This window comes from Canis lupus, chromosome 7, assembly GCF_011100685.1.
Source record: "Canis lupus familiaris isolate Mischka breed German Shepherd chromosome 7, alternate assembly UU_Cfam_GSD_1.0, whole genome shotgun sequence".
In the NCBI taxonomy this organism is placed as follows: Eukaryota; Metazoa; Chordata; class Mammalia; order Carnivora; family Canidae; genus Canis; species Canis lupus.
Window position 1 is genome coordinate 27,205,642 of NC_049228.1, and position 27,176 is coordinate 27,232,817.

Consider the following 27,176-nt stretch of genomic DNA (forward strand, 5'->3'; position numbering starts at 1 on the left):
AATTCCCCGAATTTATGTGTATTTTTTTTGCAGGAGAAATTTTAGGTAGAAATATATTCCTAATTTCTGAACATTATTTCTACTAGTTGTTTGGCACAAATCATCAGTTGCCCTGTGCTTCATGAAGTATAGTTAATCTTGCCTGATGCTTTGCTGATGGACTTTCTGTCAGACGCTGGTTTCTTGCCTTCATGATCCTTGGATTAGAGGACCTGACTGGGGTTTCCTCATCATTAAACTTGTAGCTTTACTGTGTATTTCATAAAGTAAGTCTGCAATTTTTTTGCCTTAGTTATGAAAGCAGCCCATTTGTTGGGTTTAAAATAATAATGTGTGTATAATTAAAAGAAAAACGTAGATTTTTCAGTTGTTTCCATTGTCATCTGTTTTTTTCCTGCATTCTGTAACATTTCCGTGTGAATGAATTATTCTGAAATCAAAGTGTAGGAAATAAAATGGGCCAGATGTACGTGACAGAAATATTGTGGAATAAAGAACTCTAGAGCTGTTACTTAGGTAGCAAGATTTGATTTTTGTTACAAGTGGTTAAGTTTTTTGTTTAGAAGCATTTCTTATCAAAGAAGACTGTCAATTTGTTTCGATAGGAAACCAACTTAAAATAAATACTTTTGTTTGGTTTATGAGACTAAACTCTGGGCTAGTATATAATATTAGCCAGCGAACTGATGTCTAATTATACTTAAAGATCTTAAAGAGTTGTTTCTTCTCATGAAAAGGAAGAGAGGGCTCCTGGTTTCTAATAGGGAAGTAGTCTTTCTAGAACAGAACCTGAAAGGCAATTAGTTGAGTAAATATTAAAACCGATCATGCATAGCCATTGATTAATTTGAACCTGTGTTTCTGCTGTTTCAATCAGTAGTGTTACGTATCTTTATTAGGGCTTGGTTCTCTCTTAGTTTCTTAGTGCCTACTTTAAAGGAGTGTCATAAAAACTAAAAGAAAATACATGTAAATCCCTGAGCACAGCACCTACCACAGAGTAAAAGATTCAGTACCTTAGCTATTCGCATTTTTCATCTATCTTCTACTCCAAGATACTGAAAACTAAATTTGCATGTCAGCTTTTTCTCAAGAAAATTTGAATAAACTGCATAGTCAAGCATTTTCCTGGAAAATCACAATGCATATTAACATATAACAAGCTGAGACTTTCTGTAGCAAAAAAAATAAAACTAAAAAGCCTGTCTCTGTTTAACCCACTACTTACTTTATCCTTTTCTTGGAGTCTGGTGCTGTGCTTTAGTATAGGATGTTATAACTTACACAATATTTTTATGTATTACCTGATTTGACCATCCAAACTTCACGTGGATACCTAGAAATCACTATTTTACAGATGAAGAAACTGAATAATTGTTTAATCGACTAACTAAAAAATGTGAAAAGACAGGAGTGTTCTGCTGTCTGTTAATTCCAGGTTAAAAATTTTAAAGCATTTAATGTCTCATTTTCTCCTAATTTCTCCCCTCTCTTAAGCAATCCACTCTTGAATTTTGTAAAAACTTTTCACTAGTTTCCCCTACATGTTCTCTTTTAAAAGTTACACCTATTTTAATAGTTTTAACTATTTTTTAATGTATTGAGGCCTGGCGTGGAGGACAGGATCACGTGGAATGAAGCAAAGGCGGAAGGCGGGTAGTTTGAAGTCAGAGAAGTGAAGGAGGCTCCATTGTACAAGGCCTTGAACACTATTTAAGTAATTTATCTTGTGCCCCCAAAATCTCGAATCAGATGGAATTTATTTTTCTCTTCAAGGTGGCGAATACTTACTCTGCTGGGAAACAGAAGAGTACTTCTTGAGTAAAAAGTATGCCTCCCAAGTTCAAGCGCCACCTAAATGATGATGATGTCACTGGTTCTGTGAAAAGTGAAAGGGTGAGTTTAGAATCTTAATTTCTCAAACAGATTCAAATAAGTTTTTATTCCTTTTTCTAGTCTTTCAAAGTGAATTTTATACAAGTACAGAGCATCTTATTCAGAACTCTGGAACAGAATATGACTGGAATTCAGAGTTTTTCAGATTTTAGAAAGATAGTTAAGTGCATATTATATAATAGCCTTTTTGCATCTGGAGCAGCACCTCCAAAAATATTAGTATTTCTCGGAGAAATGTTTGATTACTGGGGGCCTGTGTGAGGCAGTCGGTTCCGCATTGGGCTCTTGGTTTCGGCTCAGGTCATGATTATCAGGGCTATGAGATCAAGCTCTGAGTCAGGCTTTGCATTGGGTGTAGAGCCTGCTTAAGTTTCTCTCTTTCCTCCTCCTCTCCCCATCTCTCCCACGCTAAAAAAAAAAAAAAAAAAAAGAAAAAAGAAAGAAATGTCTCATTGCTGTAAGTGTATAAGTAAAGCATATAAATAAATTAGCTAGCATCAATTCAGGTCAGGTTTTCCTACAAATATGTTTTGGCTTCAAACTTACGAAACCTTGATTTTCAGAACTTTTTAGATTTTTGGAATTTCAGATAAAGGATTTTAGTTCTATAATTGTCTCAGAGTCTAGAGTGTTTTTTATATAGTGTTCAATTTCTGATTTATCCCAGAACATTCTATGCAGATATGTGTACATCTAGAAGTTTTGCAGAATCTTGAAAAGATAGCATTTGAAAGGAATGTGGTAGATAGGTTACTTTTAAAATAAGTACTCAAGAAATACTTATTGAGGAAAGGAATTAGTCTTTTTCTTTTTTATCTAGCAACCTGAAGCCCTCACTCACTTCCTATCTTATTACTGTTCCTTCATTTACTGATTCATTTATTGACCACCTGCCATTGTGCTAAAAAACTGGAGGGCATAGTCTGCTTGACTTTATTTTACACATTCCTGTTTTGTACAAGCTCTGAATCTCATTATTCACTCTTTCCAACATCTTATGATGTAAAAGTGTCTTTTAGTACAATATGGGAAACATTTGTGTTTTCATTATTTTTTTTTTAAGATTTTATTTATTCATGAGAGACACAGAGAGGCAGAGAGAGAGGCAGTGGGAGAATCAGGCATCCCGTGGAGAGCCCAATCTAGAACTTGATCCCAGGACCCTGGGATCACAACCTTAGCCAAAAGCAGAGGCCCAGCCACTGAGCCACCCAGGCATCCCTGTCTTTTCCTTATTCTAACTCTCTTTGTGGTTTGTTTTTTACTTAAAGGGGTAGAATCCACCAATAGACAATTGCTAGGAAGCTTTTCAAAATAAGTTTTATGTATATACTTAAAATTAAAAATATAGTCTCAATTCCACTGCTAAGACTATAACTATGGCACTTTCTTTTTATGTTGTTGGTTGGTTACTACCACAATTTATTGTAAAAATAGGATATTGAACCAGAATTGAATAAAACTGGCTATTTAAATAGAGACCTCTTTTTGAATGTGTATTAGATGGTGAAATTTGATAACTGATTCTAATAATTTATGAATTACTTTTAAGAACTTTAAAGTGTAGTTCTACTTTTCTTTAGTAACAGCTTTATTGAGCTGTAATTCACATGCCATACAATTAACTTTTAAAGTGTACAATTCAGTGGTTTTTAGTGTATCTGCAGAATTGTGCAACTATCACCGCAGTCAACCTTAGAACATTTTCATCATTGTAAAAAAGAAATCCTGTATCTTTTAGCATTTGTCCTCCATTCTTCTCATCCTCTCAACTCTAGACAACCACCAGTCTATAGATTTGTCTACTCTGGGCATTTTATATAAATGGAATCCTACAATCTGTTGTCTCTGTAATTGGCTTTTTGGATTTAAATCATGTTTTTGAAGTTCATCCATGTTGTAACATGTGTCGGTATCCCATTCCTTTTTACTGCTGAATAATATCACAGTAAATGGATATATCACATCCATTCATCATTGTTGGACATTCAGGTTTTTTGGGAATATTAATGATTTTTTTCATACTACTTCTGGCTGTTGGCTTTTTGGCTATTTGACTGTTAAGAAGAACAGTGCTGTTGGGGTGCCTGGGTGGCACAGTTAGGCAGCCACCTCTTGGTTTTGGCTCAGGTCGTGAGATCAAGCCTTCCCGTCGGCCTCCACACTCAGCATGAAATCTGCTAAAGACTTTTTCTCCCTCTCATTCTGCCCCTTCCCCCTCCCCACATACATGCACAGTGCTTTTTCTCTCTAAAATAAATAAATCTTTAAAAAATAAAATAAAATAAATAAATAAAATAAAATAAAATAATCTTAAAAGAAAAAATAGCAGTGCTGGAGCACCTGGGTGGCTTAGTCAAGTGAGCATCTGACTCTTGATTTCAGCTCAGGTCATGATCCCAGAGTCGTGAGATTGAGTGCCACATTGGGCTCCACATGAGTTTGGGGTCTGCTTGAGATTCTCTCTTCCTCTCCCTCTGCCCTGTTCTCCCCTGACTGCCCCCAAACACTTGTATTCTCTCTCAAATAAATAAGTCTTTAAAAAAAAAAAAATAGCAGTGCTATGAACATTCAAATGCAAGTTTTGAACATGTTTCCATTTCTCTTGTTCGAACACCTAGGAGTGGGATTGCTGGGTTAGTTATGATCAATCTCTAGAAGAATTGCCAGATTGTTTTCTAAAGTGCCTGCATAATTTTTGCATTCCCATCAGCAGTGTATGTGGATTCCATTTTCTCCACATTTCTCCTACCAACAAGTTGCTCCTCATCACCAATTTCTCATCAAATTGATTATTTAAAAATTTTTTTGATTATTTAATGCCTTTGTCCCAAAATCCATCTTTGTATTAATATTGCAAACCCTAACATTCTTTTCGTTAGAATTTGCTGATGTATTTTTTCCACCTCTTTTTTTCATACTTTGACATTCATTTAGGTGAATTTTTTATAAACAGATATTTGCTGGAATTCTTGGACTCTAATCATGTGTAGTTTTTAGTTTTAATAGGAGCATTCAAACCATCACATTTGTTATGATAACAAACATATTTGGGCTTTTTCTGTATTAGCCAGTCCCTCTGCTGGCCATGAATGCCTTTTCCCCTGATCATTGGTTGGCCCTTTGCTATCATTTGGATCTCAGCTTAAGTTTCACTTCTTGAGAGTGATTTTCCATGACAACCTAATCTCATTTAGTCACCCTGTCACTTTCTCTCCTGTCACTGTTTCAGTTCTCTGCATAGCATTTGTTACTATCAGATATTTTTCTATGAGAATTCAGACCTTCTCTGTCTTGTTCAAAGCTGGTGCTTACCTAGAACAGTGCCTAGCACATAGAATATGTGCAAATGTATTTATTAAATGAATATTGAGGGGGATCCCTGGGAGGCTCAGCGGTTTAGCACCTGCCTTCAGCCCAGGGCGTGATCCTGGAGTCCTGGGATTGAGTCCCGCATCAGGCTTCCTGCATAGTGTCTGCTTCTCCCTCTGCCTATGTCTCTGCCTCTCTCTCTCTCTGTCTCTCTCATAAATAAATAAATAAATAAATAAATAAATAAATAAATAAATAAAATCTTAAAAAAATGAATATTGAATCCTATTTTCATTGTCTCAGTCTCTGTGATGTTATATATTATACATAGATATAAGTTCATTATATTTCATGTTTTCTCTCTTTTCCCTGACTACTTTGGCAGATTGTTTTTCATCATCTCTCCCCATCCCCAGTATCATTAGGTAGTTTTAAAATGTCCTTCTTTTCTCTCTCTCTCTTTTTTGTTCTTAACTTCATATCTTAACAGTAATGTTTAAATCTGTGTTCTCTATCAGTATACTAAAGACCAAATATACCCCTTCCATTGCTTTACTTTGTCATTCCAGCCAGCTTCCTGCATCCCCTGTTCCTTTCCCCTGGTGAGGTACACCCCTTACTCTTACTTCTGCACTTCATCCTTCCACTCCTGCATCTAGGTTTTATTGGAACAATTTTGGGCTCTTTTATTTATTTTTTAATTTAATTTTATTTTTTTTAAAGATTTTATTTATTCATGAACTACAGAGAGAGTGAGGGGCAGAGACACAGGCAGAGGGAGAGGAGGCTCCATGCCAGAAGTCCGATGTGGGACTTGATCCTGGGTCTCCAGGATCACACCCTGGGCTGCAGGCGGCGCTAAACCGCTGTGCCACCGGGGCTGAATTTTGGGTTCTTTCAGAGTTTTTCTTTATATTATGCCGTTTCTTTTTCAATATCTATAAGATAAAGTTCACAATCACATTATCATCATTTATTCAGATTTGACCAAATGTTTTATTAGATTCATCAATTGTATCAATGTCTTAGAATTTTTATTCTAATTTAATTGGAGTTTTTTTGGCTGGTGAAATTCCTTGAGTAATTTTCTCATAAAAGGCACATAGGCGATGTATCTGTTTCCTATTGTTGTTGTAACAAATTACCACAAATACAAAACATGAATTTACCATTTTATACTTCTGGGGACCAGAAGTCCAAAGTGGGTCTTCCTGGGCTAAAATCATGGCTCTAGCAGGCTATGTTTCTTCTGGAGGGGCTAGGGGAGAATCTGTTTCCTTGCCTTTCCTAGCTTCTAGAGGCCGCCTGTGGTCTTCGGCTCATGCTCCTTCCACTGTCTTTAAAACCAGCAAAGATCTTCTAACTCCTCCCCTTCCCTTTGTTCTTTCCCTCCCTGTATTCTCTCTCACCATTCTCACTCTTTCTGTCCCTTTTACTCTGGCATTTCTGCCTCCCTATTTTAAGAACTCTTGTGATTCTGCCTCCTTTTAAGAATTCGTGTGATTATGTTGGGCCCACATGAATGATCCCTGTTGATTTTCCCATCTCAAGATTTTTAGCTTAATCACATCTGCAGAGTCTCTTACTTAGCATACAAGGAAATCTGTTCACAGGTTTCAAGGATTAAGACAAGGATATCTTGGGGAGTTATTATTCTGCCTACGAGTTATACTCTAAGTTCTTGCATGCTGAAAAGGTGTTGTTGCAAGAGGGTGCGATCATCTTCATCATAAGGAAAATAGTTACATCTTATAAGATAAAAGTATAAAGTTGTTTTTGTTTTGAAGTTCTAATATGTGTAGAGGGTCATTTGTGAACTATGAAGGTAATAGGTAGACTGTGCCAATTATTAACCCTGTCTCCCAGCTCCAAATCTGTCTTCTGTACTCCTCTCTCATTCTGGAGCTGGCTCTGCAACTACGTTTCTTCTTTGCCACCTAGCTTCTTATTAGGTTCTGCTGGTAGAAGGAGACCGAAGGAGACCGGATGGAAAGCAGGAGAGAGAAGGGACTTAACTTCTTTCTGATTGCCTACGGTTCCTTATTCCTCTACTGGCTTTGGTGACCTTTCTGCCTTATAGTCAGTCATGGGATCCTGATATTATAAGCATTTTCTTTGTAAGGTTGGCATATGTGGTTCTGTCTTTTGGCTTATAGTGAAGCACAACTGATCACTCTTGTCTCTGGAACCTTGGAGTTAAGAAATTTCACTAGGGGGACTCCTGGGTGGCTCAGTGGTTAAGCGTCTGCCTTTGGCCCAGGGTGTGATCCTGGAGTCCCAGGATCGAGTCCCACATTGGTCTCCCTGCATGGAGCCTGCTTCTCTTTCTGCCTATGTCTCTGCCTCTCTCTCTGTCTCTCATGAATAAATAAATAAAATCTTAAAAAAAAAAAAAAAAAAGAAATTTCACCAGGGTAGAACTCCGTTCATTACTCCCTGACAGTTTGTAAGCCTTTTGAATCTGAAAACTTGTCTTTTTTTTTTTTTTTTTTTTTTGACAGAGAAATCTTCTGGAAGATGATTCAGATGAAGAAGAAGACTTTTTTCTGTAAGTTTTTGGTTTTAACAGCTTTATTGGGGTATAATTAACATCTAATAAAATATATAGAGAGTATGTGGATTTTGATACATGTACTATACACCTGTGAAATTATCACCAAAATCAAATGATAAACATAACCATCACCTCAAAAGTTTCCTCATACTCCTTGGTAATCTATCACTCCCCCAATCTCTAGGCAACCATTGATCTGTTTTGTATTTTCTAGAATCTTTTAAATAAATGGTATCAGACAGTATGCCTTATTTTTTTAATGGCTTTATTCGCTTTGCATAATTATTTTGAGATTGATCCATACTGTCACATGTATCAGCGATTCCTTTTTTATTTCTGAGAAGTATTCCATTATCTGAATGTACTGCAATTCATTCATCCATTCACTTATTGGTAGATATTTAGGGTGTTTATAGTTTTTGTTATTATGAATAAAGTGGCTATAAACATTTACGTACAAGTTTTTGAGTGGGCTTATGCTTTCAGTTCTCTTGGGAAAATACTTAGGAGTTAGTTGAGTGACTGGTATATTTGTACAGCTGTTTTCAAAAGTGGTGTACGTTTCATATTCCCACTAGCATTGTACAAGAGTTCTAGTCCAAATCTCATTAAGTACTATATACATTCAATGTTTTAATTTTAGCCGTTCTTACAGGTATGTGGTGTTACCTCACTATAGTTTTAATTTGCATTTCCCTAATGACAGATCATATTGGTCATCATTTTTTGTGTGTATTTGCCATCCTCATATCTTCTTTGATAAAGTACATTAAAATCTTTTGCCAAAAAAAAAAAAAAAAAAAAATCTTTTGCCCAGTTCTAAATGTGTCTTCTTATTCAGTTGTTTATGTATTCAAAATACAAGTTCTGTGTCAGATATGTCTTACAGATACTTACTTAGTCTGTAACTTAATCTTTTTTCATAATAGTATCTTTTGAAGATCAAACTGATTTTGATAAAATCAATTTATTACATTTTTTTCTTTTATTGTTTTTGCTTATTTAAGAAATATATGCCAAACCCAAGTTCACTAAGATTTTCTCCTATGTTCTCTTATAGGAGTTTTATAGTTTTAGCTTTTACATTTAGGTCTATAATCTATTTCAAATGAATTTTTTATATATAGTTGAAGTAAGGGTGAAGGGTGATTTTTTTGTTTTTGTTGTTGCATACAGCTATCCAGTTGTTCCACCACTATCTGATGAAAAGATTATCCTTTTCCCATTGAATTGCCCTGATACTTTGCCAGTTAATTGACCTGATCTATCCTTTACAGTTATGATTAGAAAGAGCTGTGTTCCTACAGGCCTAGATTTATTTGCAAAGTCAGGAAGGAGAACATATTGTTGCAGTTTTCCCCTTGAGATTGAGGTAGAGGGGTGTGCCTGAGGGGAAACATTGGCCGCCTTTGTTATAATGTTGCAATGTTTTTGTAGAGGCTTTCCCCCTCCCAAATAAAAACGTTTTATAGAAAGTAATTGGGGATCCCTGGGTGGCGCAGCGGTTTGGCGCCTGCCTTTGGCCCAGGGTGTGATCCTGGAGTTCCAGGATCAAGTCCCATGTCGGGCTTCCTGCATAGAGCCTGCTTCTCCCTCTGCCTGTGTCTCTGCCTCTCTCTCTCTCTCTCTCTGTGACTATCATAAATAAATAAAAATTAAAAAAAATAAAAAATAAACATAGAAAGTAATTGACAGCTGTAAAGCAGTGAACAAAAAGAGCTTGCCAGATAGGAAGCAAATCCATTAACAGGAAATAGTATCACTTTGGCAAGGTCAGATGAAGTGGGAAGATAATTTCCTACATATGACACGATTTCCAAAGAGTCACAAAGCTAATTGCCATGGTGCCAATTATGGTGAAAAGCCTTAGATCTAGAGCAATAGCTGCCTGTCAGAAAGGAATTTAGGATTGAACAGAAGGCCAGAAGGTTGAATAAGTGATTCCTTCATGGTAAGCTGGATATCCTTGTAAGAAACACTTCAGACCAGTAGTGTACCACCGGAAATCTGCTCCCAAATAATGTGCATCTTTCAGATGGCCTGACAGCCAACTGGCTGAAAGTGCAGCTTCCACACACTGTGGCCCTGTCTGAGTGTTGAAAGGGAGACAAAACAAATTTTTAAAAAATTAATCAACACCCAGGTTTATAGCAGCATTATTCACAATAGCCAAAAGATAGCGCAAGCTAAAGGTCAATCAACAGGTGAATGGATAAACAAAGGGTGATATATCTGTACGATAGAATATTACTTGGCCTTTATTAGTCAGTCTTAAAAAGGAAGGAAATTCTGACACATGCTACAACATGAATGAACCTCAAAAACATTATGCTAAGTGAAAGAAGCTGATCACAAAAGTATAAATTTTATATCATTCCACTTATATGAAGAACCTAGAGTAGACAAAGTCATGGAGACACAAAGTAGAATGGAGGTTGACAGGAGCTAAGCAGAGGAGGAATGGGAGTTAGTGTTTAACTGGTACAAATCTTTTTTTTTTTTTTTTTTTTTTTTAAAGTAAGATCTACACCGAACATGGGGCTCAAATTCAGCACACTGAGATGAGGAGTAGCATGCTCTACCAACTGAGCCTGGTACCCGATTCTAAGTTTTAAAAATTTTTGTGCTTACACCCTATTCTCTATCATCAGAGGAATGCTAATTACCCAAAATATCTCAAAGTTTTTATTTCCAGAATCTTAAAATGGATTGGTTGAAATGATATAACACATGACAAATAATTGGAGAAATGTTGGTATTTTTGTAGACTCTTAGATTTCCCTTTAGCTTTGTTGATAAGTTTAAGATGAGTAACAAAAGTGTTTTGAATGGATTTCCTCTATATTCATTCCTGATAATCAGCATTTTATGATAACCTAATTCAAAGGTGAATTTACTTTTAGTGTTCTATAATTGATCATAAAGTTATTCATAGTCACTGGCATTTCAGTTCTCATGGTTTCAGAGTTTAGTGATTAGAACAACCTATATATAAACAAAGGATTATATAAACCCTATTTTCTCTGAAAATTTTAACATTTAGAAGAATTAGGTTAGTTGTGGCTAGCACCGACCAGCACTGAATACCAGTGAAGTACAGATGTGTGGTTACATATCATTTAGTTCAGCAATACCAGTAAAATATGATTTCTTATAATAGATGATCCATGTTTAGAACTAAGCTTGATTGTATGTATTTTTTTTATGCTCTCATTATGAATATGTACTCGGTATTTTGTTTTCAGAAGGGGACCATCTGGACCAAGATTTGGACCTAGAAGTGATAAAATTAAGCAGTAAGTTCCTGAGCTACTCATTTGTTTAAGTGATTGTCATATTTCTGCATGGGCCCGGGGTTAGCAATCTGCACCTATGATTCAAATCTAGTTGCTGCCTATTTTTCTGAATAAAGTTTTATTGGAACACAAGCATGCCTATTTATTTTCTTATTATCTGTGGCTGCTTTAAAATTACAGTGGCAGATTTGAGTAGTTGTGACAGAGACCTTGTGACTCGCAAAATCTGAAATATTTATTACCTGTCTGGCCTTTTACACAAAAAGTTTGCTGAGCCCTGATGTATATAACTACTGGATTGTAAAAACCCAATAATTCTTTTTAGTTTCACAAAGCTACCTCTGAATAATAGATAAGGAAATCCAATTCCTCTTGGTTTTTCTTAACCTGATTATTTTTTGTCAAATCCATTTATTTAGCATAATCTCAAGGTCCATTTTGGTTTTAAATCTATAGCTTGGGATCCCTGGGTGGCTCAGCAGTTTAGTACCTGCCTTTGGCCTAGGGCGCAATCCTGGAGTCCTGGGATCGAGTTCCACGTCGGGCTCCCGGCATGGAGCCTGCTTCTCCCTCTGCCTGTGTCTCTGCCTCTCTCTCTCTCTCTCTCTCTATCATGAATAAATAAATAAATCTTAAAAAATAAATAAATCTATAGCTTGATTCCCATTTTTAGAATTAATGGAAATAATATAATAGATTTAGTTTTTTGAAGTATAATATTTTTTTGTATTCCTCCAGAACTTTTTTTTCCTCCAGAACTTTTTTATATCTATTATTTATCCTAATTCCTATATTGCTCTAAGATTTATGGCTTTCAGTTTAAAGCTTTTTCTGTGTATGTTGGTGATGTTGGTGTTGGTATGTTGGTGTATGTTCTGTGTAGGTTGATGGGTGATGCTATAGTAAACGCATCCAATGTTAGAAGGATCTGGATCCTGAGAGAAGAGAGGAATTGGAGGAGCAGTGAAATAGCCCTGGAAACTGACTAGTTTTGAAGACTAACTGTGGACGATGAACTAAAAGGCCTGAATTCAGGATCTAAGGAGGGATAGTCACTGCTGTAGTTCAGGATATACTTGGCACACAATAGGAAGGGTGCTATAATAGGGAATCAAATTATTGGTCAGATACTTGGTCTTTAGTCAGGTAGGTGTTGGTATGAAAAAAAAAATGTCCACACTTAGCCTAATCCACTTAGCCAGTGAATTCTGAAATATGAACCAAGGTTACAACAAACTGATTTGAGTGCTAGACAGGATGTTTTTATTTTCTCTTGCTATGTGACAGATTGTCCTGAACTTAGCAGCCTAAAACTACACACATTATCATCTCACATTTCCATGGGTCCAGGAGTTCAGTCACTGCTTAGGTGGGCCCTCTATAAGGGGTCTCACAAGTCTGAAATCAAGGTGTCACCACAGGTATGATCTCATTTGAAGCTCCGAAGTTCAGGTAGTTGTTGCCAGAATTATTTTCCTTGCAAATGTAGAACTCATGGTACTTGCCCCTTCAAAGCCAGCAGAAGAGAGTCTCTGCTGCTCCAAGGCTCTGATTTGGCCAGTAAAGATACAATGAGCTACTTAGATTCAGGCAGTTCATTATGTACATAGGCAATAAAAGGAAGAGTAGCCAAACTTTCTGGGTTCTTATCCTACATACCGAAAATGATGATTCCAAAATAAAAGGGGCTGCACGGCAGTAATAGGAATTGTAGGATACCCAAGCCAATTCTACACTGTAGCTCAGTGGTTTTATGGTCTGCAAATATGCCCTGCAGAAAACTTTCCATACATTATCATAACCTGGAGGGTGGTAAGAAATTGGCTTGTGACAGTCTTCTAGGATGATGAGTGAGAGATGGCCTCACAAGCCATTCATCATCTCATGTTCTGGGAGGATTACAGAGCATTCAGGGTTGTCAGGGTGCCATGGCAGAGCTGTTCATCTACATGAGCCAGGGTGATTTCTGTATCTACCCACATAGTTCTCATACCTAAGCACCCTGGAGTAGGGAACTCCACTGATGACACACTTGTTTTTTGTCCTGCCAGTATGCTTTATTTCCTGTCTGATACCCTTCTGCAAATGGAGCCTAGTACTGAGTATGGCCTATTGAGTCTTTTGAATATGATCTTCCAGCTGAACCCAAACCACTGCTAGTTGTATAGAATGGGCATTGCAAACAAAGTATATGTCTATATTAGCAAGTGCCAATCACATACACACATGAATATTTATATGTACATATTAATTAGCACAGTATATTTGGTGCTCACAGAATTTTAGAACACCAAGGGGTTATTGAGTAAGTATAATGGTTCTTACTCTAGAACCAGAGGCTTGCCAGACTTAGAAGGTGATTAGTCATCAAAATACAATATGAAACTTTGTGGGCACGGGCTCATGAATGCTTATATAACCAGGGTATGACTCTGTTGTGTGCCCCAAATGGCCCAAGATGGAGGAACACAGCCTACCACACAACTTGCCCATGGACACATACCTGGCATTAGTTGAGTAACCAAAACTGTAGCACTGGTGTTTCTTTAAGCTGTACTATCACTACTTGGTTTGTGGTATTTTAATACGGGGTAATTCTTAACTGCATGATCAGCAACATTGTTGCTTCATTTGAATTTGATTGGCATGTTGACACCAGATTATTCCCACAAAAAGTACTACCACTTTTCAGGGAAGGTTTTTTTTTTGTTTTTGTTTTTGTTTTGTGATTTAAAATATTCACATGCCTATATAACCTATATGGTTCTCTTTGGAATGTTTTCTTGCTTTTAAGTTAAATAATGGCTTTATAAATGCAACTCTAGTGAGTTACAGGCATTATCTCTTAGGGGTAGTAGGGAATTTCCTAACTATAGTCTTGGTCCAAGCATTTTGACTCTATAAAAAGGCCGGCAAGGAGTGTTCATGACAAGGAGTGTTCATGATGTAACAAAAATACATACATAGTTGCAAAAATACAGCATCACTTTAAACCCTTTGTCAACAGTACCTTAAAAAGCCACAAGATGGGGGTGTTAACTATGAAAATAAATATTTTCTGTATAAAATAAGGAATGAGTATTTGTTGCAGAGCATGATTTTTTTTTCTTAATGGAAGAGCACTGACATTAAGCTCATGCAAGTGTTAGGCATTGTAATAAGGGTTTAAAAAACACTGTTACATCTAATTCTCAAAAGTGAGAGATGATCATCCTCATTTAAAGGTGAGAAAATACGAGGCTTGAGGAAGCTTAGAATGGACACTACTACACCATGCAGCTTCCCTGCTGATAATTAGAATAGAGGCATTTCAGGAATAGGAGAATGCTGTCTGCCTCTAAGGATGATTTAAGTCAACATTGAAATGTCTTTTCCTTTCTACATGTCTTTATCTTTTCCTGGGCATGCTCTCTTGTGTCCTTTCTTCTACCATATGACTCTCTTTTAACTGGAAATGATATAAGTCTCCTATAAGTCTCCACACCCTCCTTTACAAACTTGTTTTTCCTTTGAGTTCCTAATTTTCTGTTTCAGTTAATAGCATCATCTCCTGACACTCAGTTGCTCAAATTATAAATCTAGAAATCCTCTACCCTTTTCTTGCCCCAGCTTCCTTTATCAGTGTCGTTAATCATTGCTGCTTGAAATATCCCCTCCTTTTACATATATATGTATATAAATATATTTACATATAAATATATATTTACATATATATATTTTTACATATATATTTACATATATATATAAAATCTCCATCCCTTAGGTAGGCTAGAATTTTTCCCACCATTAACCTTCATTACTCTGCCCTATTCATGCTTATCCCCTTAAAACTCAGTACCAGGATCTTGATGCTGTCTGTCTGGTTAGGCTGCACAGCTGGTACCATGAGCTTCCTTCCATTATGGCAGTTAATGCACCAGTTTTCTCCAGGAGACTGAAATCAATCAATTTCTTTCTTTCTTTCTTTCTTTCTTTCTTTCTTTCTTTCTTTCTTTCTTTCTTTCTTCTTTTCTTTTCTTTCTTTTCTTTTCTTTTCTTTCTTTTCTTTTTTCTTTTCTTTCTTTCTTCTTTCTAGTTTATTTATTTATTTATTTATTTATTTATAACAGAGAGAGAGAGAGGTAGAGACACAGGCAGAGGAAGAAGCAGGCTCCATGCAGGGAGCCCCATGTGGGACTCAATCCCATGTCCAGGATCATGCCCTGGGCCAAAGGTGGCGCTAAACCGCTGAGCCACCCAGGCTGCCCCTCTTTCTAAAGATTGGTCTTAAAACTTTCACATTGGTGTCCTCAGTAAATAGTGTAGCAATTCCTTAATACATGTGTTTTGAATAAATGAAATCTTTTATTGAGATCAGAAGATATTTGTTGAATGCCTGCTTTCTACTTGGCATATTTCACATGATCTAGGAAATAAAAGGATGAGTGGGACAGTTTCTGCTTCTAAGGGATTTAAAGTGTATAATGAGGTTAAGATCAACATAAAATACAAATAGAAATCAGTATTGTAATTGCTGTGAAAATGTAAAAAAATCGTGTGAAATGTGTTCTCACTGGTTTTTTAAAAAATTATCCTTTATATTAGAATAAATAAGTAGATAATTTTCTATAGAAGTTGCCTTCAGGGCATGAGAACATCTTAAAATATAGAATCACAATTATGAGATTTTCCATTATTAAAGGTTTTACAGTATCTGATTAAGAGTGTTATACCAGTGGATGGTAATATGTGAAAGAGAAAGTAATAATTTATTAATTCCTCAGCAGAAAAATTAAAATGTTGATTGATTTGTTAGATTTATTACATGTATACCATGTTGTTGAGGTAATGTCCCTAAGTTTTCTCACAATCTAGTTAAAATTAATCGAGAGAGGGCAGCCCTGGTGGCTCAGTGGTTTAGCTCTGCATTCAGCCCAGGGCGTGATCCTGGAGACCCGGGATCAAGTCCCATGTCAGGTTCCCTGCATGGGGCCCGCTTCTCCCTCTGCCTGTGTCTCTGCCTCTCTCTCTGTGTGTGTCTTCCATGAGTAAATAAAATCCTTTAAACAAATAAAATTAATCTAGAATTGTATGGGTTCTGTTCCAGTTAATCTGCCTTCATCCATGAGGTCTTTTGTTTATAGGGATTCTGGGACTGATCATTGTTATTCTTAACGTTTTTTGGGTTTTTTTTTTTTAATTTTTATTTATTTATGATAGTCACACACACAGAGAGAGAGAGAGAGAGAGAGGCAGAGACACAGGCAGAGGGAGAAGCAGGCTCCATGCACCGGGAGCCCGACGTGGGATTCGATCCCGGGTCTCCAGGATTGCGCGCCCTGGGCCAAAGGCAGGCGCCAAACGGCTGCGCCACCCAGGGATCCCGGGTTTTGTTTTAAATAATGTGTAGTGTATCGATATCCATAATATCCATAATCTGATCACATGTAGGGGCTGCAGTGGGTGCTGTCCGCTCCCACCCTGCAGTACTGCCTTAATTTAGGTTATTGTCATCTCTTGCAAATGACAAAAAGTAACTGCCTTGGGAATTTCAAGATTTGTCCTTGCTGAACAATAGCTGTGTTTCTGTTACAGTTCGCAGAGTTCAGTGGAGACCTCTACATTCACTGCCTTATATCTTTCTTAAGTAACTGGGTATGCTTTTCAGGACTTACACCCAAATTGTTTGCTTATTCAGCAAATGTTCATCAAATGGGTACTCTGCCCCAAGCACTGTTGCTGATACTGGGGCTGCAAAAGTGAACAAAATGAGCAGTTTCTGCTTTCATCAAGCTTAGCGTCTAGGGGGGGAAAGGTAGGAAATAGGTATGTACTTTCACTTAGTGTTAAATGCTTTAAATATAGAAGTGGGACAGACAGGCTCTATCACAGCTCTAAAGGTTAATGCAGTGGTTCTGTGAGGGCTGGAATTGTCTGCTTTGTTCATTACTGTCTTCTCTGGGCCAAAAACAATACATAGCAGGCTTTCATTGATTGTTGACTACACTAATTAGTTGCTTGAATATTTGTGCCATTGTCTTTATATAGGATGAACATTTTAGCTGTTTAGGTGATTAGGCATTTTGCTACAAGCCCATCTTAGGGATTCAGGGGATTTTTCGATCTTTTTGGGCAGAAGAGATGTTCTGCGTCCTGGCTTGGGTGATGCTTCTATCTGGTATCCTTCAGTGGGCTCTGTGTGGGAAGCACAGAATTCTGGGAGCTGTGATGAACTGTGAAGTTTGTGTGTGGAAAATCAGTGGGTTTAAAAATGCTTTTCATATAGGAAGGAGAGACTGTCAACAAACGTAGTAATTGCTACTTGAATCTGAGACTACTTCTGAACCCACCTATGTCTAAACGAGTCTGCATTTTGATTTTAAAGCAAACTTTTTGAAGATAGAGCTCTTCAAGGGAAGAGATAAAACGGTTTTAAAACTAGGCATCCAGGCCTCACCCCTGACCCACTGGCTTAGTTTGGAGGATACTATAGAATAGAGGGCAGAGACAAAATGTGTATTGTGAGGTTTTGTTTTGTTTTTGTTTTTTTTAAAGCACCACAGGCAATAATCAACACAATTATTTCTTTCCTAATTAGAAAGTTGCATATCTTTATTTTATAAAGATATTATACTTTATATTATATATATTCTATATAAAATATTTTATATATATATAGTTGCTAGTAATCCAGTGCATTTTAAACATTTTTTGAGTTGTAAGAAACCATGAGTTCACTTTATTTCTCCTTTTAAATATTTCACTGGCATAACAATTTTATGAAGTAATTTAAGGTAATTTTTGTTTAACAGAATGGGAAAACTAAACACTTTAAATTATTATTTTTTTAAGATTTATTTATTCATGAGAGACACAGAGAAAGAAGTAGAGACATAGAGAAAGGGAGAAGCAGGCTCCTTGCAGGGAGCCCATTGTGGGACTTGATCCCTGGACTGAGATCTTACCCTGAGCCAAAGGCTGACGCTCAGCCACTGAGCCACCCAGGCGTCCTTAAACACTTTGAATTATTAAACATTTCTGTGTTTGTGTACTCAAGGTAACTCCTGAGTGAGAGCAAGCAGCTAAGAACCAATTAGATGAATGAGCCAGTGAAGATTAAGTCTTTATTAAACAGTCTGAAATTTGGTTAGAACAGGCCCTCATCACCTAACATAAAGGAGGAAATTATATTTTCATTTTGAAAAACAGCAAAAAGTGTTTCCTTTCTGCTCCCTCTTGGGTGCTTCAGAACCTTTTCAAGTGTACCTGTCTTAAACCCTGTTTGTTTTCAGAGAAAAATGATGAGCAATGAACAGTTACACTCACTGAGCATTAGTATACATTTCCATTTTGGAAATTGAGTATTTTCAAAAGCTAACCTAGGCAAATTCCTTTATTAGCATTAGTGTATAAACTATAGCAAAAGTAGGTTATAACTGTGTCTATGTGATGCCTCTCTCAGTAGCTTATGGAAAAGAAAGTGAAACTAATTATTTAGAGTCAAGCTATTTGATTAAAATCTGCAGTTACCAAGCATTCTGACAGTACATTTAATTTGCAGGAACAGGGCTAAAAATAAACTATCTTTAAGTTAAATATGACTTTTACTTATATTATCTTTAATTGCCTGAGTACTCAAGCCCACAAAGAAGGACACTGCCAAGCAGCCTTCACTTAAACATTTTATAGTTGGATATTCATCTGAAAACTCGCTATTTTCTATCATGGAAGTTTTCTAATGAAAGTTTCAAAAATTATAAAAATGCTCAAAAGAAAAAATAATTTTTATTTTTTTAATAATTTTTAAATCTTTCTTTTAAACTAGTGTTCAGAATCAGGTGGATGAAGTTATTGATGTCATGCAAGAAAATATTACAAAGGTAATTGAAAGAGGGGAGAGACTAGATGAACTACAGGACAAATCAGGTACAGATACTTCATATATTTCTTGATATTAATCTGTGTTTTGATAGTTTCTCTTTCCATTTCTCTAGCCAGAATTTAGGAATCTTGGCTTAGGAAAATGATATTTGGTTCTTAAGTTTGTGATTTTAGTATTTTTACTTTAGCTCCCTTTACTTGACTCATCTTACTGCATTATTTAATTGTTGGGTTGGGAATAGAAAATTTTTAAATTTATTGTTGGAAAGTTAGAGTGGTTTTTTTTCTTTTTTATGTTGATGTGTGTTGTATTTTTTCTCGCGATCGCAATCTCAAGAAGGAAAAGTCTAATCACTTCAACACTTAGGTCAAAGTTAATCTGTTTTTATTTTATGCTTTCTCTGGTAACTTAGAAACATTTCTTTATTGACAAATGTTAGTCTCTGTATTTGTAACAGTTGCTGGCATATGTTGGGTACTCAAATATTCTTTAAATAAATGATGAGTGGCGAAATACCCGACTAATCCTTGATAGTTTGTCTAACAACTTATTTAACCACTTTTAAAATTCATTGTTTTACCTCAGACTGTTTCATGGTTTATTTATCCATTGTCCTGTTCATGTTTGATTCAGATTTTTACACTATTAGTTTTTTAGTGGGCACGCTTGTATATGTCTTCTTGTGGTAGGGTATGTAACTCAGAATAAATTGCTGTTTAGCTTTATTTATTTACATAAATATTTTTAGCTTTACATAATACTGTCAAAGTATTCTTTAAAATTATTAAATTTCTGCTGATTTATATCTTTACTAGCTATGTATGAGAATTCCTGTTCTGCATCCTCAATAAAACTGATACTGTCCCAGCAGTAAATAAATAAATATCATTGTTTTACTTTAAAATCAATCACTTTCTGTATCTTCTAAGAATCTAATCTTCTCCATGTGTAAATTTTTTTCTATAGGTATGTTAAGTATTTGAATTTTTAAAGAGTATTTTCTTACCAGAATTTATGTTTTTGTGAAAGCATTGAGGCCCTGGAAAAAATGACCTACTGCTATTTTTTGCTTGCCTCCCTCACCCCCATACAGATTGCCAGAGTTTGTGGGTGGAGGAACGGGAGGATGTTGTTTTCATGCTTAAAAGGCAATACATTTGCAGAAGTAGAAATTAATATTTTCTTGTCTTTGTGTGACTAGATAAAAGAATCCTGTTATGTCGTTTAATCCTTCTCTCCATCCTCTATGTGATATAGAAAGCTTATCGGATAATGCAACTGCTTTTAGCAACAGATCCAAACAACTTCGAAGGCAAATGTGGTGGCGTGGATGCAAAGTAAGTCAGTAGACACTGCGTTAGTTGCCCAGGATCTCAAGTGGTCTTCAGAAAATAAAGGGCCTCTAGACTCGAAGCTCTGTGAGGACAAGGACTACTACTGCCTTGTTTATTATAGCTTCTGAACTTGAGACATGCTGGGACTCAGTAAATATTTGCTGAATTTATTAATAGCTCTGGGTACAGGAATAACTAAAGGAATCAAGCAATTCTTAAAAGGATGTTTTCATGGATTTCCTCATATAAAGTAAGCCAAGTTTTATTAGTAATTTAGCTACTTGTAGACTACCTTATGAGAAATATAAATTTTTCATATAGTTTATTGTTAGTACCTTTTTGGAACAACTTATAACATTACATAGAGATTTTAAAAGATGGAATGGAAGCTAGAGAAAAGTACGATTTTCTGTTGGAGAAAAATAAAAGCAGTTTATATGTTAGAACCCATTATAACAAATGAGGCTTAAAAAAAACCCTCACTATTCTTTATTATTCCAAAGAAATCAGAAATAAAAATGTTTAACAAGCTAAAACATGAGAATCAATATGTACTAATATATTCATGCAAAACATTTTATAGAAATGTATTTGCCTCTTAAATATGGCTACTAATCATTAAAATGTTTAAGATTACATAGAGAATTTCATGTCATGTGAGCAATTTTTTTTCCCTCTCAATTCTGTGTATCATTTTTGGCTCTGTTGGAAAGTCTTAGACATAAATTCATTGTTTTTAATCTCTCATTTTTAAGTTTGAACTTGACTTTGCCTTATGCTAAGAATTTCTTCCAAGAGTTGCTGTGGATTTACTTATTTTTGTCTGTCTGCCTGTTGAATCATCTTACTTTCAAAATAGAAATGAGGAAAGAAACAGGTTTCATTGTTCCCCTTGTCTAGTAAAGAATAAATTTCCCATCCTCTATAAGTTTTCCTTTTTTTTTTTTTTTATTTATTTATTTATTTATTTTTTTTTTTTTTTTAAAGATTTTATTTTTTAATTCTTATTTATTTATGACAGTCACAGAGAGAGAGAGAGAGAGGCAGAGACACAGGCAGAGGGAGAAGCAGGCTCCATGCACCGGGAGCCCGACGTGGGATTCGATCCCGGGTCTCCAGGATCGCGCCCTGGGCCAAAGGCAGGCGCCAAACGGCTGCGCCACCCAGGGATCCCTTTTTTTTTTTTTTTAAAGATTTATTTATTCATGATAGACATAGAGAGAGAGAGGCAGAGACACAGGAGGAGGGATAAGCAGGCCCATGCCAGGAGCCTGACATGGGACTCGATCCCGGGACCCCAGGATCGCGCCCTGGGCCAAAGGCAGACGTGAAACCCCTGAGCCACCCAGGGATCCCAAGTTTTCCATTTTTATAGAAATTCTCTATACCCTGGTTTGGAAGAGCCAAGGGTCCATGAGCCACTCACTTCCTCTCTCCCTATGTACACATGACCCATTCATGTAGCCACTAAAAGATGATCATAATGTGCATTTTGCCTAGCTTCTTTTCACCATATCTAAAGATTGTTTTTTGTATCTTCTGGATTTCAGACCGGAGGAACAGTTATGCCTTTTTTTTTTTTTTTTTTGAAAAGTAATGTTTTAAGGAGGAAAAATTGAATTATATTTTAAAATTATATTTGAATTATATTTCTATATCAGAAAGGGAGACAGAACATAAAGACTCCTAACTCTGGGAAATGAACTAGGGGTGGTGGGAAGGGGAGGAGGGTGGGGGTGAATGGGTGACGGGCACTGAGGGGGGCACTTGACGGGATGAGCACTGGGTGTTATTATGTTAGCAAATTGAATGCCAATAAATAAATTTATTATTTAAAAAAATGAATTATATTTCTAAATAGTCCCTATATCACTACCATTTTCTGGATTGACTTTGTAATGATGATTGAGGAAAGGGGATATAGGGACAGGAAACAAAAAAAAAAAAATAGAGACAGGAAACAAATCAGAGGTTGCCAGTGGCTAGCTAAGGGTAGGGAGGTGCATACTGACTATAATAGAGCATGAGGGAACTTTCGGAGTGATGGAGTGCCTTATGTTTGATTGATGGTGGTGGCTGACAACTCTACATTTGTCAAAACACATCAAAATGAAGTTTAAAAAGGGTGAATATTATTCTAGATAAAGTATATTTCAGTAGACCTGACTTTAAAAGTGAACAAAATTATCCAGTAGGTGCGGAGAATTTCTACATTGTTTTATCATAATTAATAATTTTAATAGGCACCTGGTGTCCAAATTGCAAACCTTCCATGTATTCTCTTGGTCAGTTTGTTCCTGTCATAAATATGATGCCACTAAAATGTTACCTGTAGCTGTTTTAGAAACATTTCATTAGCTACTTCTGGTTGCTATTTCTGATACTCATAATGTTGCATGTGTTTATAGTAGCTAAGTCTTTTTTTTAATTAATGAACCATCTTTAATCAGTTATCTGTGAAAATGATGAAAACAAGACTTTTATCAGGAAAATCAGACCAATTTATAATTTATGTACTTTAGGATTAAATGAGGAATGTGACAATTTTATAGAGATGTGATCTGAAAATATTGAGCAACAGACTAAGGATTAATCTTAAGGTTTCTCCTCCCAACTGTGAAACTGGCACACATAGGCCTCGTAGGCAAGTTATTTATTAAATGAGGTATCCACAAAGAATCTAAATTATATTCCTCAAAATGGAGACAAAATTGCCAAGAGGAGAGTAAGGAGAACAAAAACAGAATTCTCATATGCTTTGAGAATAAGTGCTATAAAAAATGCTGCCTTATATAGAGAGAATGAATTGTATTGAATACCTATATTATTCATCATATCCTGATACTTTTGAACAGAGTTGCTAAAATTTCATACTTTTCCTAGTCTCATTAGAAATAAGCAGGAGAAATCATAGACACAGTGTTCAGGCCAGTGAAGACTTTGTTACTGTTTACTGTACAGTACAGCCTTAAACAATAAAATCCAGGCAAGCAAAAAACAAAGATGAAAATAGTAAGTTCACATGAGAAAAAATTTGAAAAGCTTTCAAGGGATGAGCTTTTCATTGATGAGTTAGTATACTGTAATTAGTAGCACAACAGATAATCTTGACTTTATTAACAAGTCAAACATTAATACCTTATACTTTTTTGTGTGTTGTAGATAAAAGCCATCATGGCTTTGGTTGCTGTTATCCTTTTGCTAGTGATTATCAGTAAGTATTTACTGGATTAGTAATGTGTGGGGGGGTATCATTTGTTTTAGAGTTCATTTTAATTTCCCTTTTAACTTATTTTCAGTTGATCTAGTATGACTAATGCCAGGATTGAGTAATAACTTCTGACCTTAAGTCAGGACTTCTTAAACTACTAGTCTATAGATGTCTGAAAATGTTCTTAAATTGTATGAAAAAATCTGTGTGAATATGCATATGCACATTTTTATGGGAAGAGAGTCCATATCTTTAATCAGATTCTCAGAGAGCATTCCTGCCTACCCCTCACCCGCAAACCCAGGGCTGTCTGAGGCCAAACGGTGCCTGTACACCCATCTTCTATTATTAACTTCAGGTATGGAAGTTTGTCTTTCATAATACTGTGTTTGGAGGACAAGTCCAGATAAATTTTCTCCATATGATGGGTTTTGTTTTGTTGTTTGGGTTTAGATTTAAACTTGATTTTACTCATTAATGCCTAACTCATCTTTTTTTCTTAACATTATTAAAGTCAGATAATTTTTATTACCTCCTCTTCCCCAAGTCCCTTTATCTGTGTTTATAGGGATTTTATGAAGATTTGAAAAGTGCCTCATAAGAGCCATTTGAAAAACCCCATGGAATTACTCTCTTTTTAGACAGAAAAAGTTTGTCACAAAGAAGTAGTGTTGATCCTCATTGTGGATTTTGTGTGACTTCACCTAAAACACTGATGTATAAACTAGAAATCAGTCCTGGAGATGCTTCCCTCGTCATTGGCAGCTGTGTTCAGAACAGTGAAAAATCTGCATCTCCTGGACATCAGTGGGCACATTCCCAGCTGACGTCTGGTGAGACTGTGCTCTGCCTTTCTAGTTTCAGCTCTCATACACAAGTCTTTCTAAGTCTGTTTAGTACTGCATCTCTCACAGTTTTGTGCATTTTGTTGGTGATTTCAGTATTTAAAATGGCCCCCAAGCCTCATGTTGAATTGCTGTCTAGTGTTGCTCTAAGCTCTAGAAGGCTGTGGTGGGCCTTACGGAAAATACATACGCTAGATAAACTTCATTTAGGCATAAGTTACAGTGCTGTTAGCCCTGAGTTCAATGTTAGTGAATCAACAACATCTATCAGAAGGTTATCTTTTTTTTTTTTTTTTTAGATTTTCTTTATTTATTCATGAGAGAGACACAGAGACATAGGCAGAGGGAGAAGCAGGCTCCCTACAGGGAGCCCGATGTGAGACTTGATCCCAGAACTCCAGGATCATGCCCTGAGCTGAAGGCAGATACTCAACCGCTGAGCCACCCAGGCATCCCTCAAAAGGCTATCTTTGAACAGAAATGCAAGATTATATATTGATTGGTGAACAAAAATATAGCCAAAGGCTTGCAGGAATCTAACCCTGTATTTTCCCTAGGAATGAGGGTTCATTATTTATTAATTCAGTGTTTGTAGTTACTTTATAGAACATAACTACTATAGATACCAGAATCAACCATATATTTATGGTGGAAAATGTGGAATAAAGCATAAAGAAGAAAATAAAATTCACCTGTAATCCTACTACACAGGGATAGCTACTGTTAATATAAGTATTCTGTATTTCAAATATTTTCCTGATTGATCATGTTTTTCAAAAGCTAATGTTATATACATACATACTTAATAACCTGGGAAAATGTGTAATATTTAAAAATATTGTAGTAGCTGTATGCTATGGTAATACCATAACCTATTTGATCAAAATCCCAATGTTAGTGGCGCCTGGCTGGCTCAGTCAGTAGAGCATGCCACTCTTGGTCTTGGACGTTGCAAGTTCGAGCCCCATGTTGGGTGTGGAGATTACTTAAAAATAAAAATCTTTAAAGAGAAAATGCTAATTATAGACATTTAGTTTGTTTTATGATATTTTTGCTTATGCTATTCCTATTTGTTATCTTTCATCTCAGATAAAAAGTTCCTTCCTGGGGTTCCTGGGATGGCTCAATTGTTGAGCATCCGATTCTTGATGGTTCCAGGCTCTGTGCTCAGCAGGGAGTCTCCTTGAGATTCTCTCTCTCCCTCTTCCCCTTCCCACATGAACATCGTGCATGCTCTCGCTCTAAAAAAAATAAATCTTTTTTTAAAAAGTTCCTTCCTTATTACCTCTTTCCAAAAGTGGACACAGCTATGTTTAAGAATATTGTTTTTAACATACCATCTGAATCTGATTTTGATATGTTCCTCTGCATTTTTTTCTCTTACAGTTCTTACAGTCTTGAAATACCGCGCTTGATTTGGTGACAGAGATCTTCATTACACAGAATCTGGGACAACAATAATAAAAGATTGCTGCATAATTTAAATGAAACCTATGTATATAACTTTCAAAACTTCTTTTTCAAGAAACGAAGAGGCAAGTATCACTTCAAATTGGAGCATTGTGAATGTCTAGTTATCTTCTTCCTTTCTCACAAAGTGTGTTTTTAAAAATTATGTTTAAGGCAGATAACCAGCCTCTGTTTTGCCATATTCCAAGGATCTAATTTGAAACTAGATACTTGCCAGTTCATTATTTGTATATGTAGTTAAACAGTGACCACAATATTTCATACTATTATTATAAGGACTTACATTATTGCATCAACATGGGGATCAGACTGGGAGTCCAGAAGCCTGTGTAGAGTACCAAAACATGCTAAAAACCATGCATAGCCATTCCATTAATATTTGCAAGATTCTTCTCACATTACAGCTACTTTGCAAGCAATTTCCACATGTTTATGGGTGTAACAAAAGCTAAATGTTGTAAATGTTCCTGCCTTCAGCTATAACTAAAACATTCCAGTAAACCTATTTTTGACTGTATAAGGGAATGTGTAGTAATTTTTTGGCATATGGATTATGGAAATGGAAAAATCTAAACAATATGAAAAGCATAGTGTGGTACCATAAAACTGGAGATAATAAAATTATTGGAGAACATTACTGGAGTGTTTGAAAATAAACAGCATGGTCCAGTCTATTTCCAGTTAGCTTCCAATAAGAAGGGACCTAATGTGAGTAAATGAAATCCACAGGTAACTTATCCTCTAATTTTATTTTGATACCTTCCCTCTTTAGCTTCAACTATCCCTCTCCCAGAAGTGCTAAAAGTAGCAAAATCATCTGTTTGGAATTTGCTATTTTTGTATTCCCTGATCATCCCTGAGAGGTGCATGTTGTACAATCAGGTGTCAAATTAGCCAACAGTAATGAGTATAAAAAGTCAGGAGATAATCATCCATCAGTCAGTAACCAAATAGCTAGAGTGGCCATTAACCTAAGTCTATTTTTACAGCAATAAAATATATTGTTAACTTTAAAATGTGCCAACCTCCTTGTGTTGTTTAAACAAGTCAAAGCAAAAATACATAGTGCTCAAATGTCTTCAAGGAAGAAGCTTTATAATAAAATTGGAGGTCCTGCAGAAACTTGTGCACATGAATATGTTGACTATATATACATATATAACTGAAATTGAAATAGGGTAAATAGAAGAACCAGTATTTAAATAGGAAAGAAATATGGTCCTGTATAGTTTGCTTTCTTTGGTTATTTTAATTCAGAACATATGAAACATAGAATCCATTTTTTTTTAAGTCTATAGGATTAGTACTAAGAAGCAGAACTGTTATGTTTAAATGGAAAGAAATAGGAAGGGATAAAGCATATTAGGATATACTCAAGATACCTGCAAGTTACGAAG

General features: G+C 36.0%; 2 protein-coding genes across 2 annotated transcripts in view; both read left to right on the forward strand.

Moving 5' to 3' along the window:
• Positions 1-26,416, forward strand: part of LOC119876434 (eEF1A lysine and N-terminal methyltransferase-like) — a 60,377-nt gene extending 33,961 nt beyond the window's left edge. Inside the window, 7 exon segments of the mRNA XM_038542535.1 lie at positions 1,777-1,896; positions 7,710-7,756; positions 11,008-11,058; positions 18,863-18,963; positions 20,177-20,256; positions 23,416-23,467; positions 25,696-26,416. Of these exon segments, the coding sequence (XP_038398463.1) occupies positions 1,777-1,862 (86 nt within the window). The 3' untranslated portion in view covers positions 1,863-1,896; positions 7,710-7,756; positions 11,008-11,058; ... (2 more) ...; positions 23,416-23,467; positions 25,696-26,416.
• On the forward strand, positions 1,777-26,795 carry VAMP4 (vesicle associated membrane protein 4). The gene is made up of 7 exons (XM_038542536.1): positions 1,777-1,896; positions 7,710-7,756; positions 11,008-11,058; positions 18,863-18,963; positions 20,177-20,256; positions 23,416-23,467; positions 25,696-26,795. The coding sequence occupies exons 1-7, from the start codon at positions 1,831-1,833 to the stop codon at positions 25,722-25,724; spliced, it is 426 nt and encodes a 141-aa protein (XP_038398464.1). The 5' UTR covers positions 1,777-1,830; the 3' UTR covers positions 25,725-26,795.
• Positions 26,796-27,176: the final 381 nt, after the last annotated feature.

Bases quoted from the DNA above. Each gene is read 5' to 3' on its own strand.
- VAMP4 (XM_038542536.1), top strand. From the start codon at position 1,831: ATGCCTCCCAAGTTCAAGCGCCACCTAAATGATGATGATGTCACTGGT. The intron at 18,964-20,176 runs GTACAGATACTT...TATGTGATATAG, and splicing joins TGAACTACAGGACAAATCAG to AAAGCTTATCGGATAATGCA. The intron at 23,468-25,695 runs GTAAGTATTTAC...TTTCTCTTACAG, and splicing joins CCTTTTGCTAGTGATTATCA to TTCTTACAGTCTTGAAATAC.